We start from the raw sequence: 15,653 nt of genomic DNA on the forward strand, positions 1-15,653 counted from the left end.
GGGAGAGGGAGAAGCAGGATCCCCGCTGAGCAAAGAGCCCGATGCGGGACTTGATCCCAGGACTCTGGGATCACGACCTGAGCTGAAGGCACCCAGGTGTCCCCATCAGGCTGATTGTTAACCTTCATTTAGATAGATGAGAAAGGGTAGCAAATATTTGCCAACCAGTTATAAATTTAAGTGAAATCTATACTTATTCTGTAGCTTGAGCTGCTATTTATTTTAAAAGAGCAGAGTTTTTCTATAATATAGAAAGGTTTGTAGTAAGAGTTCTCTTCCAAGTTTGTTACCTTCTGACCCTGAGACTACTTTTGCGACTAGAAAGTAGACTACTATTGCTACTATAAACTACACCACGGGCTACTGAGCAGTAAGAGCCTACAGACTACAGTTGTCACAGGGGTCTAATTTTGCTCATTAACCTTGTGATAATTAACCTGCTGACTATGAGCTTATTAGAATGAACTAACCAGTATATAAAAATTTAGTTAAGAGCCTATCTAGAAGCTATCCTCATTGCACAAATTGTTTTGCAAGTAAATAAGTGATTCTAATACATTAGCTCTTAAACACCATGTGAAAGTCTTGTTCTTCCATACAACCACATAAACCTTTTCACATCCTACACAAAGACTTGATGGCAGCAGCCCAGTTATCTAGCACAGCCTGGCCATTTTTGTCTGTCAGTCCCTCCCTGCAGCTCAGAGGAGCAGTTGCTTTCTAGGGACCAGCCATCCCCAAGGCCAGCTTCATAAGCAATTATTACCAACCTTCAATGTAAGGGGCTAAACATGTGTTTCCCAAAAATGTAGGGTTCTTTTTTTTTTCCTTTAACTCAGTGGGTCCAATAGATAAGCAGAAAAGTAAATCTACTTCTGCGTCTGCTATTTGCTAAACACTCTGCTTGACACGAAGTGAGGACAGTGGTATGGTGATGTCAAGAGAGAAATAACTTCCAAGCAGTGTGACAAAACAGACTTGCAGAAAGAAGAGAGATCAGTCTCAGCTCCACCACTTCCTAATGAAGGCACAACCTGGCAAAGTCACCCTCCCTGGATCTCTGTTCTTGTCTACACAATGAAAACAACAAAAATATCTGCCATGTCCCCCTCACAGGGAAGCATTAGGACTCAATTCAAAAAACATATGTGAAAGAACTCTGTAGACTATAAAGTCCCACACATATGTGGGATGCCCACTGGGCATTATTTAAACTGTCCCAACACTTGTGGTTAGTTCTGAGGTCTGTTTGGAAACATGAGATTTTTATTTCAAAAATCCCAAGTAAAACTAGTAGTAACATTCATATTTCTTCTCAGCTTCTACTGTGTTTGCGTTGGGAGAGACAACCCTCCCTGGCTCTCTCTTGTTCCCACAGACCTTGCAGGGGATGCCAACAATGCAAGGTCCTGGCCACTCTTTACTCAGGCCCTTTCTCAGGGTTATGTTTCCAGAAAACAACCTTGAGGGAAGAGTTAGCATCTCTCTCTGGGAAAGAGAGCACTCTTGTTGACTGCTTATTATAAAACAGTGGATTCCCCAAGCTCAGTATCCCTCAGCTATGATACAACCCCCTGCGTGTGCAGGCATTCATTCAGACCCACGGCATCACATGGGACTTCGGGGGCAAGAGGAACTGATGCCAGCATGCTGATGCTCATCCTGCTTGCTGTGATATGAGAAATAAAGTCCTTTGTCTCTGACTCAGTACTTTGTCATCTGCCAGCACCATAAAACAACGACAGGCTAACTTACTAGTTTGCAAGTTGGGTAAAATAAAATCCCAGGCCCTGACAGTTTGTGGTCACAAGCGTAGGATGCTGAGACATACCTTTCTGTAAGAGAAAGGACAATGAGCTGGGGATGGAATCTGGTGGGCAAGGAAGGTAGCGAGAGTCTCCCACTGTCCTACCTATTAATGAGGCTGAATGGAGAAAGAAACAGTTTGAATGTTGCCTTGGTTACTGCTCACTCTCTTCTGGGCAAAATAAGAAAGAGATGTAATCATGATAATGGGACAGCAAGCCTAGCAGCCCCAGCCAAAAGGCAGTATGGATGTGGCTGCTAAATCAAGGAGTCTCCAAAGTTTACATAAATGGTGCCAGTAGTAAGGACCTTGCTATTCAATACAGAACTTTGGGCAAAATGAAAACATTGAAAAGTCCTTGGGTAAGCTGTGTGCTCAAGACAAAAGTAAATGTGCCTTGCTCAGTCGCTCACAGCCACCCTCTCCCTCTGTGTCCCATGATCCCTCCCCCTCTACCACAATCTCAGCTGCGTTAAAAGGAGTAAGATGATTAAAGGTGGGGCCAAGGTTTCCCTGTCCCTAAATGGGATTGAAGGCCACACACATGCTAGTATGCTGGGGAACTCCAGAGAAAAGAGGGACTCAAACTCAGGGCAGGGGCCCACGTCAGCTCACTCAATCCCACAGCGGGGAGCAGGGACAATCTGCTAGGCACGGGGTTACCACAGGTGCAGTGTGTACAGCGATGGAAAGAAAAGGGCCCTTAAGCCCAGGGGCTCACCGCGGAAGTACACTGACACACGGAAGTATACTGGAAAGAAGGGGTGCCGAGCCTATGGAGGGGCTAAAGGAAAGAAAAAAGCTTCCTCCCACCCCTTGCATCCAGCACTCCACACTCTCCACTGGGGAATGGCAGAATCTCTGGCTGGCTGCCACTGTAGTTACTGATGCAGGCCTAGTAGACTCATAAGTTCAAGGGGGGTAAGCACCCAAATGCAACTGACAGGTTTGAGCCAAGCTCCCAGTGGGGAAGGGAAGGTAAAATGACCTTGTGGGTAGGGCCCTTGTACTGCTGTTGTGGCTCCCAGTGTGAAATGTATACTGGCAAAGAGGATTATCCATTCAGGGACTGCCATGTGCTCCAGGAGAAATAATATAAATTCCAAGAAGAGAAAGGGAAATCAGAGCCTTGAAGACATAATGGCAGCAGGAGCCAAGAGAGGCCATTCTCCAGAATAACAGCGCCATCTGCTGGACGCAGGTACCAAGCACACACTTTTTTAAAAGGGCAGCTATCAACCTACTACTAAGCTTTTATTGAAATTGAGTGCCTGACAGATGAAGGCCTTAGGACTCTTTGGCTTGATATACCACTTTGGGGTGAGTCAACTTGGAATATAAGGCTAACAAAAAGGCTCAACAGGCTTGCTCGTCAAATGGAAGTGATATAGCTGGCCTGGCCCTAGAGTCATCTTGACTTTATAAGAGGAGGTGGGAGCATCCACTTTGGGAGGAACTATCTTCCACTCTGCCACCCAGAGCAAAACCACTGGCTCAGTCAGTGGAGGCTTGATTCACAGAGGTTCCTCTCAAGGTTTATGCCTGGTTTACTGATAGCATCCACTGGGCAGCAGCAACCATCCAGTCCCAGTGACAACTCTGGAAGGCCAACTGCAATAAGGGTTAATGGGCACAATGGGCTGAATTGAAAGTCATCACCCTTGCCTTACACAATATTCCTGAGAAACAGACAAGTTCTATTTTTATTGGCTCTTGGGCTTTTGCCATTAGCCTAGCTTCTGGTGTGCCACCTAGAGGACTATATACTGAGAAATTTAAATCACCCCTCTTCAGAGCCAAGAACTGTGGCAAAAAAATCATGGCTGCCTGTCAATGGGACAATCTGGATCACACATATAGATGTCCACAGTAAGGGCCAGTATTCTGATAAGACTGACTGAAATCAAGCTGCAGATCAAGCTTGTACCAAACAGGCTACTGCCAATGCCACCAGCATTCATCAATGCTCCACACGTGGAAACACATCTACCATCATGGACTGGACACAAAGTAAAGGACTATATGTTTCTGAAGCATAAGCCATTACTACATTGTGGTGACTTGTGACTCCTGCCAAAAGTTGGCCAATTTGTCCTGCAATAAAGGAGGCCACAAGGGGGCACTGGCCCTGCCTGCTCCAAGGAAACTGACTGTATTAGGATTTGTTCCCCCCTCCAAGCTATCACTGGTACCTCACTGCTACTGACACTTTTTCAGGTTAAAGTGTTGATGATGCTGTTCCAGTCCAATCATCTGACCCCACATATGTCATTGCAGCACTTGAAACTAAACTATGTCATTCCAAACCATCTACAGTCTGACGATAGCGCACCTTTTTTTTGCAATGGCCACATAATAATGAGCCAACAGTCGAGGTATCTGATGACATTCCACACTCCCTACGCTCCAAAGGCATTTGATATTGTTGAGCACAGAACAATTTTCTCAAAATGATTTCTGACTCTACTTCCCTCACCTCCTCCTGGTTCACACACCTAATGCAGTCATCACCAGAAATGGTTCATCTCCTCTTGGCCACCAACTGGGTAATGATCAGGACAAAAAGAGGTGGAGGGTTATATAAACCTATATTTTGAAAATTTTAGATTCTTCCTGGACTCTTCCTGGACATGATTTGTCTTTCTTTCCCCCTAACAACTCCACATCAGTGGGGTGGGGGAGGGAGGGGAGATTCAAACTTATTCCAGTATACTGATATTCATCCTGCTTCCTGCCCTGTGAGTAATGAGTCCTTTGTCTCTGACCCAGAAGTCTCATGTCTTCTGCCAGCACTCATGAAACAATAACAAGCTAATTTATTCACTTCCAAGTAGGATAGCCCAGTTTGTTAGCTGGCTTGCTTTTTGGTCAAGGAGTTCCATTTTTAACATCCCCTACACTAACTTTCTGGTCAGGGATACTGACAAAACATGGTATCACTTGTTGGCTAAACAAATTAACCATTTTCAGATTGTGCAAAACTTTTCCTCCTTCAAGCTGTTGACTTTTTACGCTTATCTCGTGAAATCTGAGTCCTACAAAATAAAACCTTTAAGAAAACAAGTCTCTCTTCACAAGATGACCCCAGACCTGCTTCCTGAGACCCCTGTCACCTTCTCTGGACACACAAATTGTCCCTGCTCCCAAGGATGATTTTCACCTCCCCTGATGCCTGGAAATCCTACAGATTAGGAACTCAGGCCTTAGGAAATTCTGTACTAAGAATTTCCAACTCTCCTTGGAAGGTCAAGGCCATAATCTGAGAGACTGCTTCCTCCGATCCTAAGGAACCCCACTGCCACCCACCGGAGCAAAAATGACTCCTCTCACAGAAACTGCACCTGGCCCAAAGCTACCTCTAGCAACCTGTTTCCCCTCCAGCGCAGTCCCGCTCCTCCTCCTGTGATTCCCGCCCCGCTCCGTGCCCCCGGGCCAATCAGAGAGCGCATCACTCCCACCCGGTTGCCATGGGACCCGCCGAGTCCCTCCTGTCACTCACCAGATGTGTGGCGGCTCGTCGAGACGGTGGAAGCGGGTGGCGAAGGACAGCAGCGTCACCAGGGCCAGCAGGGCCCACCGGCCGGCTGCCTCGAAGCGCCGCGAGCCCCGAGCAGGCCGTTTGGGGCTCCGCGCTGTAGGCTCGGCGGCCACGTCCGGGCCCACAGCCCTAGTAAGCTGGGGCCCACAGCGGCCCCGCCGGGGGCGCAGCTCGGACCCTGCCGGGCCTCTGCCCACCGCCGGCGGCATCCTGCCCCTCCTCAGGATCGCCCTCCGCCCCGCCGACACGCTCGATCTTGCGAGCCGCCCCGCCAAGAAGTCACCCAGGGGCAGCTCGGGGTGCCCTGGGAAATGTAGTTCCCTTCGCCGGCAGCGGGCCCCGGGGCCCCGGCCTCTGGGCTGGGCGGGGAGCGCGGTCGCCGTCCGGGCCGCTAGGAGGCGGCTGGTGGCGCAGAGCATGACGGATCGCCCGGGCCCGGCGGGCCAGCCGGGGAGAAAACGGGCTCAAAGAACTGCAACTCCCAGCAGCTTCGGGAGGAGGGGCGTGGCGGCAGGGCGGGGCGAGCCAGACGAGACCTTAAAGATCATTCTAGTCCAACCCCTCGCTTTACCACGACGGAAGCGCTGGTTCTGACGTGTTGGGCCTCACTGGGCCTCAGCCCGCGACGAATCGGAGAGTCCCAGGCGCGAAGTCTCCGGCCCTGGAAGAGGGGTGGCCGGAGGTGCGAGATGCAAGCGGGGAAGGTCTGTGCCACACATCCGGCGAGGGGGCGCTACTGAGAAACACTGAGAAACCCGGGGGGCGGGGGGGTCAAAGGTGCGCCGCTCGCCCCGTCCCGTGGCTTCCACAACGCACAACTCCCGGCATGCAGAGCGCCTCGCGGATCCCTCTCTGCGCCTGCGCGCTGCCCGCTGCCCGCTGCCCGCTGCCCGCTGCCCGCTGGGGCTTGTAGTCCGCGGAGGTTTGGGCCGCAGGCGGCTAGCGCTCGTGGGGTGTGCAGGGCGCTGTGGAGTCGCTGTACCCTCGCGCTTCACCTGTCTTTCACAGTCCTTTCTGCTAGGCTTTCCAGACGTCCCTTGCCTCCCTCTTCCGTACAGCCCCACATGCTCTTTCCCGGCCAGTCGGCCCGACGGGTCCTGTTAGCTAGGGCCTTCCCGGGTGGTTTGCACTTTGAGAGCTCCTGGGGCGAGGGGAGCCATTAGCACTTTAAGTCATCACCATCACCAGGGGAGCTTCCCGGGTTCAGTCTGCACTCCCCGGCCCGGCCCAGAGCCCCGGGGTCATCTGTGGGGGAAGGGGCCCAAGAATCTGCATGCTTAATAAGCGCCCCGTGAGCCTTTTAAGGTCTTATTCAAGTTTGAGAACCACCGAGGAAGGTGTCAGGCACGTCGGGTGGAATATAGCATCACCTTAATACGGTATAGCCCTCCCCTCCCAAATGGCATTTTAGGAGTCTTTCAAAACGATTCGTGAGAAATGGTTTTAAAATAAAATCTGCTAGAGTGGTCAGAATCCATATTTGAATTGGAAACAGTTCCTCCAGGAGTGGTGATGAGATGAATACTTTATTTGGGCTTAAAACTTGGCTCTACAAGAGCAAAAAGGAGCACGGGGTAGTTTACGTAGTTATCACTGGTAGGAGGAAGAGCAGGGACTGCTCTCTGTTATTTTTCCTGATGGCCCATGAGTGGGACACTGGAGAACAGTGGCATTCACAGTGACTCTGGTCACCCTCAGTACAGGTCAAGATGGAACATATAGTAATTCGGTAAGGCATTTCTCCAGGGATTCTAAGCTAATGTCTGAGGCTCTCTAGTGGTCCCATCCCTCACCAGCAGTACCTGCCTGACGGCCCTGACCTGGTGAGGACAGGGATGTACCTCTGAATAGGGCACATCTAATTTTGGCCTCCTAACTCCTCCCCTTCCAAAGACACCTGCTGTCCATCACCTGCCCTCCGTACCTGGACCATCTTTACTTTCCCCACAAAAGGTGCCTTCAGTACAGGCTGGAACTGTCAGGCCTGGAAACCAACCTGGGAGGGCCTAGGTTCCACTGTGCCTTTGCCCATCTAGAAGACAGAATTGGTAGTTCAGGGATGGTGAAGGCAGGGTCACAGAGCAGTTTGGTGTGCTGAGGGGTGCAGAAGGCAGAGGGCACTTGTGTGAAATGTCTGTAGTCAGAGGGATGGTAGACTGGGATGATCTAGAAATTCTGTTGTGTTCTCTCTCCCTAATCATATGGATACATATATGTCTTCCCAAAGATTCATGAGAGCTAATTACTGACAACTCCATCCTGGGCCCTGCTTTGAAATGCTGATCACTCAAGAAGCACGGGGGAGGTTAACTTTGAGTGTCTTAAACTTTAGATTAGAGGTCACACACTCAGCCTCCTTCAGTGCCTCAATAACAGAGATGAGAGAAGAGGGCCGGGTAGGGCACATGGAAGATCAGAGGGTGCGCCCTGACTGAAGGGGGCTGTTAATTGTCTCCTATCAGTTGTTCCTACTCAGGAACCCAAGACTACTGTCTCTAGATCTTTTTAAGAAAAAACAGACAATAGGATTTGTATATGAAACATCCTGATTTTTTAATGTTGGCAACCAATTGAAACATTTTTAAGTACAAGTAGACCAAAACAGAACACTGTGGGCTGTCCTCTTGTGACCTCAGCTTTGGAGTCAATGGGCATATCCCCCAGCTATTTTTATGAGACCAGCTGAGAACCTGGAGGACTGGTGGGTGGTGGGCTGAAAGAGATGGGCACCAAAGCATCGAAAAACTAGAATTCCTGGTCTTTCTGTCACTGCTGGGAGGAATTCAGCTATCATTTTAAGGCAACCCTTTGTTTTACAAATGAGGGAGAAAAGACTAGAGAATAGAGAAGGCAGGGATCTGCCCAAGGTCATGCAGAGCTGGTTCCTGCCCTGGGACCAGACCCTAGGTATGCCAGCTCTCAGCCCACTGAACCACGTGAACTACTGCTTCAAAACCAGGACACCAAACCTGGCTCCACCAGAACAGAAAAGGCTTCCCCCAAGTTGGAAAGAGATGCCCTTTCTGACCAGAGTCAAAGTTTCCCTGAAGCTTGTCTCGCCCAGCTTCCTCATTGGCTCATGGGATCCACCCCCTTCAGGGATCCTCCCCCTACTCTGCAAGTTCTGGGAGAGGGGACATTCCCTGAGAGGACAAGGGTCACACAACACCATGACTGAGTCTGGCAAGGTAAGGAGGGCACTTGCAGGCTGGCTGCCCCTTTGGGGGCCCCTTGGACCTCAGGGATGCGTGACGGCACAGTTTGGAGATGAGGGACCCCACATAACTCCCAAGGCCTCTGACCCAGAGAGCTCTGAGTCAGCCTGAGGTACGGAAGGAGGCCTGGCAGGATGGGAAGCCCCCTGGCTGAGGCCAGTGGGCTCCAGGGGCAGAGAACCCCACGAGCATGGGTTAACGGGCATCCTTATCCTGTCTCTCCTCAGCCCATCCTCTACTCCTATTTCCGGAGCTCCTGCTCATGGAGAGTTCGAATCGGTAAGAGCTGGGCCTCCACCAAGAGCCTCGGTGGGAGGGAATGGGGGTAGAAAGAGCCCTGAGTGACAAGCTGGCCAGGGACGCAGGGGTCTTCTGTCAGACAGGGCACCTCCACCGAGGAAGTCCAACAAGGGGGGGGTGGCAGGAAGGTCTCCCCCACTGCTCTCCAAAGCCACTTGGCAACCACACGGAAAGCAGGCTCACAAAACCCAGAGGTGCTTGGTAACTGGCAGGGAACAGCTGGCCTTGCGCAGTTCTGATCTTATTTCATCCGGCACATTAAACAGAACTGGCCCGAGTCAACCCCAGAGGCTTCGAGGAAGCAGAACGTGGGGCCCTCCGGTGTAGCCCTAGCTTGACACAGCGCTTGGCAAAGATCATAGGCATCGCTCATACCGAGGGAAAACCGTGCTGAGTGTTTTTATGTACATCATTCCATTGAAACCTCGGCAACCCTAGGAGGGAGGGATCCTTATTGTCCCCATTGTACAAGTGAGGAAACTGAGGCACGGGGATGTTAAATGACTTGCCCAAGTCTATGGAGCTAGCAAGAGGCCGAGATGGAATTCGAACAGCTAGTCTGACTCCAGAGTCCATGTTCTTAACTACTGCGCTATGCTGCCTGTCGGATGAGGAGACTGAGGCACAGGGGCTCATTAATTCATTAAGCTCCTTGCCCAAGGCCGCACAGCTAGCAAATGTGATGGAATCTGAACCCAAACAGTCTGCCTCCGGGAGTCTGGCCCTCACCGGGAAGCCATCCGCCGTGACCCTCCCCCACCCCACCGTCACTTGGTATTTGCTGGAATCAGTAGGCAAGCGCACTGGGGTGCCAGAGGACACGTTTCTCCAAGAAGACACCTCCCCTGGGCCCAGGGCCTCTGCCCTAGCTGGCCAGACGGGAGCCACGGGAGTGCTGTCTCTGCAGGGCCCGTGTGGGCCCGGCCACTTGTCCACAGTGGGGCTGACCAGTGCTGAGGAAGGGCCCCGTGTCTCCCAGGCTCTCTTCAGCCTGCAACACGTCTCCTCCTCCTCCCCTCACTCCTTTGCCTTCACCTGAGACCAGCCATCCCCACGTTTAAGTGCCTGTCTGCATGCATACACACACAGAGTCTTACTCAGTTGACCAGGGAAAATGATCGAAGGGCACAGAGAGGAAATCTGGTCACTGGGAGTGACAGCAGATGCTGTGAGACCACCAAAGAGCCCTGATGCTCTGCTTGGAATCGGTAGTCAACAACTCTGAGGACAGAGAAAACAGATGAGAATGGGATCCTTCTCTAGCAGGTGTCACCTGCTTGTGTATGCACTTTGTGGTCACCTGAGCACCTTTCCTTGGCCCCTGGACACCTTCATGAGGGAATAATTGCAAGTCTCCAACAAATAAGCCCTGCTCGCCACTGTTTACGGCCCTGGAGGGGGCAGAGGTAATCAGGACACTTCCCTGCTGCCCTCCAGGAGCTCCCGGGCTGCCCGGGCACACGCCTGGACAGCACCGCCCAGGGGCGCGGGGACCCGAGGGGGTGTGGAGAGTAAGGCTCTGAGAGTTCAAGGGCAAGAGAGGAGGAGCGTCAGAGACCTGAGGTGGGGGAATGGGTGGTGGCCCGGGAAGCTGGAGAGATGGGGACAGGGCCAGGCTGGGCCTTGATCACCTAGCAGCGTGGAGAAAGAAGCCTCCCTTGGCAGCCTCACGTGGAGCCAGGAGCTGTCCCCTGACGCTGCTGTCTCTCACAGCTCTGGCCTTGAAAAGCCTCGACTATGAGACCGTACCTATCAACCTCATAAAGGATGGGGGACAGCAGGTAAGGAGGCCGCCCGTGGGCCGCAATGTGGGAGTTGGAAGTCTTGGAGAGGGACCCAGCAGAGGGTGCAGATTTCTGCCCCCCAGAAGGTGAACCTGCTGGCCCTCGCAGTGGGAGTAAGGGGGCAGGCTGTGCCGCACGAGGAGCCATGGGAAGGGCCCAGGTTCCGGGCCCCATGCCACAGCCTGGTCTCTCGGTGCCTGACCCCGGGAGAGTGGGCAGCGAGTGGGTCCTTGCCTCATGCTGGGCCCTCTGGACGTGCCTTGATGGCCACAGTGTGAGGTACAGGGAAAAACACATAGCCAGGCCATGGGGGTGAATCCTGGAGCTCAGCAGCCACTGGATTTGGGGATATGGCATGGATCCCCTAGGCATCTCTCTGGAGCCAGGGCCTTCCCCAGGGGAGGGAGGTGCAGGTGGGCCGCAGGCCTGGGGTCTTCCTGCTGGCTTGGTTCTGCTCTAGCCACCTTGGGCCAGGCTACCTCGCTCATCAGGTCCTTGTCTCCACAGTTCTCTGAAGAATTCCAGGCACTGAATCCAATGCAGCAGGTGCCGGCCCTGAAGATCGACGGAATCACCATTGGCCAGTCAGTGAGTGCAGGGTCTGGGAGGCCCCTGGTGAGAGCGGTGCCCTGAACGAGAGGACCTCACAGCCCTTATTTGGGTGGCCAAGCGCCTGGCCCTTAGTAGGGACATGATAAGTTCTTGCCAGATGGAGGAGGTTTGCCAGGTGGTTTGGGGAAGTGAGGGGAGACTCTAGCCTCTGGGGAACCAAGTTCTGCAGGATGGGGGTCCAAGAAGAGCTCCTCCCTGGGGGAGTTTTGGCTTCATGGGCTCCAGCTGAGGAGGGCGAGGAGGAGCTTGCTGGCCCTGTCACTCTGGTCCAGGGGTCCACATGCCCTCCCCATGCCTCACTGCTCCCCTCCAAACAGCTGGCCATCATTGAGTACCTGGAGGAAACTCGGCCCACTCCACGCCTCCTGCCGCAGGACCCGAAGAGGAGGGCCCAGGTGCGCATGATTTCCGATGTCATTGCCAGTGGCATCCAGCCCCTGCAGGTGTGGCTCTGGACTTGCACCCCTGCACACCTCTCACATGCCTCCCCCCACGCGCTCTTACCTTTAGACACACGCGGAGTGTGAGGTGCCACAGTGGGGCACCCAGCTTGGGAGTGGGGGTGGCGGGAGCACAGGAGGGATTCTCAGTGGCTTAGACCTAGACCACGTGGCAGAGGGGTAAGGGATCCCAGAAAGTATCTGCCCTGCTGGGTCCCCAGCCGCATTCTGAGAAGCCCCAGGTTTTCCAAGGACTCGTCCAGAAGTGCTTGGAGAGGGGTGGGGCCAGGTGGCAGGGGGGAGGCGGAACAGCATAGGCCCAGGCCCACCCCCGCCTTTAACCAGAACAGCCTCCCTCTCATTTCTTCTGTGTTCTAGATTGGGAGTCTCAAAAGATTTTATTTTTTAAAGTTTTTACTGGTAAAATAATAATAATAGTAATAATAATAATAAGTATTCAAGCAGTTCATCTGTGTTAACCCCTGACTTTGCAAATGAGGAAATCGCCCCACAAAGGTGGAAGGACTTTGCAGAGTCATTCCCCTAAGTATGGCAGAGTAAGTACCAGAGCCCGGGCCCCCTGACTGTGCACTGGGCCCCCGTCCCCGAGTTACCTTGTCCTGTTTAACAAAGGAGGTTGGAGCAGACGGACAGCCCCATTTTACAGATGAGGAAGCCGAAGCTCAGAAGTGAAATGGCTCCAGGGTTGTAAGGATGGAATCAGAGTCCAGATCTCCTGAAACCCAGTCCTATGCTCCTCCTCCATCCAAGCCCCAGCCCTGTGCTGTGCACGTGCACACACACACACACACACACCCGCTCTCCTCACGAGGAGCCATGTAAGGAAGACACATTGGATGCAGGGGAGATGGGCCTCAGGTCATGGCCACACACCTTAAAGCCACGGCAGCGTCCTGTGCCCTGACCCTTGCACATCTCTGCCAGGCCACAAGGTTCCAGACCACAGGGACCACTCAAGCAACCTGAGAAGGTGGCTGCTGGGATCACTCACCCCCTCCCAGTGCCCTGATGGGGAGAGGGGGCTCATGGAGCCCAGGAAAGGACAGATGGACAGCCAGGGGTGGGTGGGAACTGAGCTGCCCTGAGGGGGCTTGGCTGGGGGTCAGGCCCAGCCTGGCTCCCAAAGCCAGTCACAACTTATCCTTGGTTGCATAGAACCTGTCTGTCCTGAAGCAAGTGGGACAGGAGAACCAGCTGACGTGGGCCCAGAAGGTCATCCACTCTGGCTTCAACGGTGAGTCCTTCCCCCTGCAGTCCGCCCCGTGACCACTCAGAAATGGCCCTTGTGCCTAGGGCCCTGGGCATCTGACTCAGCCTCCCAGGCTCTTTGCTCCTGACAGTGGCATGGATGAGGGTAGGGGCGCAGGGCTGAGGAGGTAGTAGGGCTGGATGGCATCCAGACCTGGCCTCAACCTCGGGCACTTCTGGGAACCTCAGCCCCCGAGGCCCACAACCCTTTGGAGCGGGATGGTCCACCCTTGGCCTCACTGTCCACCCCAGCCAGGAACCGAAGACCAGTAACATCTGTGGGAGAGCTGCTGCCTTGGCCAGTGGCCGGCCTTGTTCCTTCTCGGGGAGGGAAGGACAGCTGGACTTGAGGAGCCCAGGGAAACATCATCTGTCCCCACATCCCCATGAACTCTCTCCAGATGTGGTTGGCACATTCCCTGGAGCCCACATGCCCCAGCCGGTCACTCAGATAGCTGCCCATTTCAGAACGATGGGGGCCGAGGTCCATTCTGTGCCCAGAGTAAGATGATTCTCGTGGCCTCCCCACAGCTCTGGAGCAGATCCTGCGGAGCACGGCAGGGAAGTACTGTGTGGGAGACGAGGTAAGCCCTCCCCAGGCCTTCCCACAGGAGCCTTCTCCCTCCACCCCCAGGGCAGGGGCAGGTCAGAGAGCTTCTGGAGGAGGCGTGGGGGTGGGGAGAGGGGCCAAGGTCATAATTCTGGTTCCAGGGCCCCCCTACCTCATCCTGAGGTGTCTCCTCCCTGCTGGGAGCCCTCAGTAAGTGCCTATGATGGTGGTTAACAAGCGCGATAAGATCCACTGAGACAGTCCAGCCTTCTCTGGCCACCCACAGACTTGGTTGTCAGGACAGCTGGAACCTGGCCTGGGAGAAGCACAGACAGGCCCAGGGGGCGGGAAGAGGAGAGAGGTGGGGCGGGGGGGATGGGGTGGGGGAGCCAGAAGCAGACAGGAATGCCAGGGGCTGGCGCCCCAGTGGACACAGCGAGGCCAGCCTGTGAGTCCGGGGCGCGCATCCTGAGGCAGACCCCCCAACCCTGTCTCAGGTGTCCGTGGCCGACCTCTGCTTAGTGCCTCAGGTGGCAAATGCTGAAAGGTAAGACAGCCCCACCACCCTCCCTCCTCCGCCTGGTTCCTCCCCTCAGAAGGCCCAGCCTCCTCCCACAGTCAGGCCCTAACTTCAGCTACTGGGGAAGCCCCTCACGCAGAGGCTCTCCCAGACTGGCCAAGGAGCCCCCCTGGGCCAGGCCTCCCCGGCTCCTGTGGCCTGGAAGAGCCAGCGGGGGACCTCAGTGGAACGCCCCCTACCGTGCCCGTCACAGTCCGTCTGACGCTGTCTAGCGTCTGCCCCTAAGAGGCGGTGGCTCGCCCGGTGGACACCCCTAGAAGAAACCACCCCAAGAGCCTGCTCCCCCCGACGGGCTGTGGCCGTGCCTGGCAGGGAGCTCTCCTCTGCGGTCCTCCATCAGCCCTTCGGTGAGGCATGAGAGAGTACCTCTCTGGAAGGCATCACACCGCGCACCGTTGGGACACGGAGATGTTATGACACATTCGCTGCCCCTGAGAAGCTTATGACATGGGTGGAGAGATTATCTGTGTATGTAAATGGCGAGCGCTGTGCCTTACACGGAGTAGGTTCTCGATGAATCGCCATCACTTGGAATACGAGCAGTAGCAACAGAGATGCTAGGCCGTCCTGCATGAGACCTGCCCATCCCCAAGGCCGCCTGTGAATCGGGCCCCCATGTGGCTGGACAACTTCCTGGCCCTTCCCTGGCCAGCCCCCGGGGCCTCATCCAGCCCGCCTCTGTGCGGCCCTCGCCGCCCCCAGGGCAGTCTCCCTGTGCCCCAGCAGACCTGGTGTTGAGATGGTGTTAGACAGGTGTTTCTCTGCCACAGGTTCAAGGTGGATCTCACTCCCTACCCTACCATCAGCCGCATCAACAAGACGCTGCTGGCCTTGGAGGCTTTCCAAGTGTCTCACCCCTGCCGGCAGCCAGACACACCGCCTGAGCTGCGGGCCTAGCTCCCCAGCTGTGCCCCATGGGTGAGGGGACAGGGAGAAGGTGCAGGAGCAGAAGCTGGGGGGAGGGGGTGCTGAACAGGCCTGGCAACAAGCAAGCCCTACTGGAGAAGCAGGCGACCTGAACTCCTTGAACTTGGACTCTAGCCCTGGATCTGCCTTCCCACTGAAAATCCTTGTGTCTCAGTCCCCTCATCTGTCCAGTGCGGGTAGTGTGGGGGAGAGGATGCTGGGAGGGAGGGAGGCAGGAACATCACCGGTCATCTATGTCGTGGGGCAGTCGTGAAGATGAGGTGAGAATGTAGCCTAAAATGCTTGGTGGGTTCGGCAAGGAGACGTAAGGGAGCCTGCACGCTCTTCCCATGCCTGCAGCTGTACCTGACTCCAGGGAAGGCCCACACTGAAATTTGATCATTAAACTGAAGCCCAGGCCTCCAGGTTGTTCAGTTAAGGCTGAGCTGCGTTCCAGAAGATGAACACTCTTCCTAGCTGGAATCCCCCTGCATCTGGGCCAGGAGAGAAAAAAGTCTGAAAGCCTGCCAGAGAGAAGCAGGCCAGATCCAGAAGAGAATAGATAGAAGCGGCAGGAAAGAAAGCATTTTGTGACCGGCTGAGTTTCCAGGGCTAGAAGGGTACCAGGAAGTGGCCCACTGGAGCACGGAGG

General features: G+C 54.4%; 2 protein-coding genes across 11 annotated transcripts in view; one reads left to right on the top strand and one right to left on the bottom strand.

Annotated features, from left to right (window-relative positions):
- Positions 1–5,764, bottom strand: part of POMT2 (protein O-mannosyltransferase 2) — a 43,833-nt gene extending 38,069 nt beyond the window's left edge. For all 4 annotated transcript variants that reach the window (XR_013440791.1, XM_036084352.2, XM_078054008.1 and 1 more), the window contains exon 1: positions 5,307–5,764. Coding sequence is in view for 3 of the 4 variants with exons in the window: in XM_036084352.2 (XP_035940245.2) it covers positions 5,307–5,764 (458 nt within the window). In the remaining variant the exon portion in view is untranslated. The remainder of the gene's footprint in view (positions 1–5,306) is intronic.
- Positions 5,765–5,916: 152 nt separating this feature from the next.
- On the top strand, positions 5,917–15,421 carry GSTZ1 (glutathione S-transferase zeta 1). 7 transcript variants are annotated; one of them, XM_078054014.1, is made up of 9 exons: positions 5,917–6,049; positions 8,788–8,839; positions 10,526–10,641; positions 11,152–11,232; positions 11,574–11,699; positions 12,873–12,951; positions 13,497–13,549; positions 14,013–14,062; positions 14,866–15,421. In XM_078054014.1, exons 1-9 carry the CDS (start codon positions 6,035–6,037, stop codon positions 14,990–14,992), a joined length of 699 nt encoding a protein of 232 aa, XP_077910140.1. In that variant the 5' UTR covers positions 5,917–6,034; the 3' UTR covers positions 14,993–15,421. The 7 variants fall into 7 exon arrangements, with proteins under 7 accessions (XP_077910140.1, XP_035940250.1, XP_077910137.1 ...); XM_036084357.2 differs by having other exon boundaries at positions 10,574–10,641; XM_078054011.1 differs by lacking the exon at positions 5,917–6,049 and adding an exon at positions 8,406–8,533 and having other exon boundaries at positions 11,574–11,651.
- The last annotated feature ends 232 nt before the right edge of the window (positions 15,422–15,653 follow it).

The sequence above is a fragment of the Halichoerus grypus genome, chromosome 8, assembly GCF_964656455.1.
Source record: "Halichoerus grypus chromosome 8, mHalGry1.hap1.1, whole genome shotgun sequence".
Taxonomy (NCBI): domain Eukaryota; kingdom Metazoa; phylum Chordata; class Mammalia; order Carnivora; family Phocidae; genus Halichoerus; species Halichoerus grypus.

Bases quoted from the DNA above. Each gene is read 5' to 3' on its own strand.
- GSTZ1 (XM_078054010.1), top strand. The intron at 12,952-13,496 runs GTGAGTCCTTCC...GCCTCCCCACAG, and splicing joins CATCCACTCTGGCTTCAACG to CTCTGGAGCAGATCCTGCGG. The intron at 14,063-14,865 runs GTAAGACAGCCC...TCTCTGCCACAG, and splicing joins CAGGTGGCAAATGCTGAAAG to GTTCAAGGTGGATCTCACTC.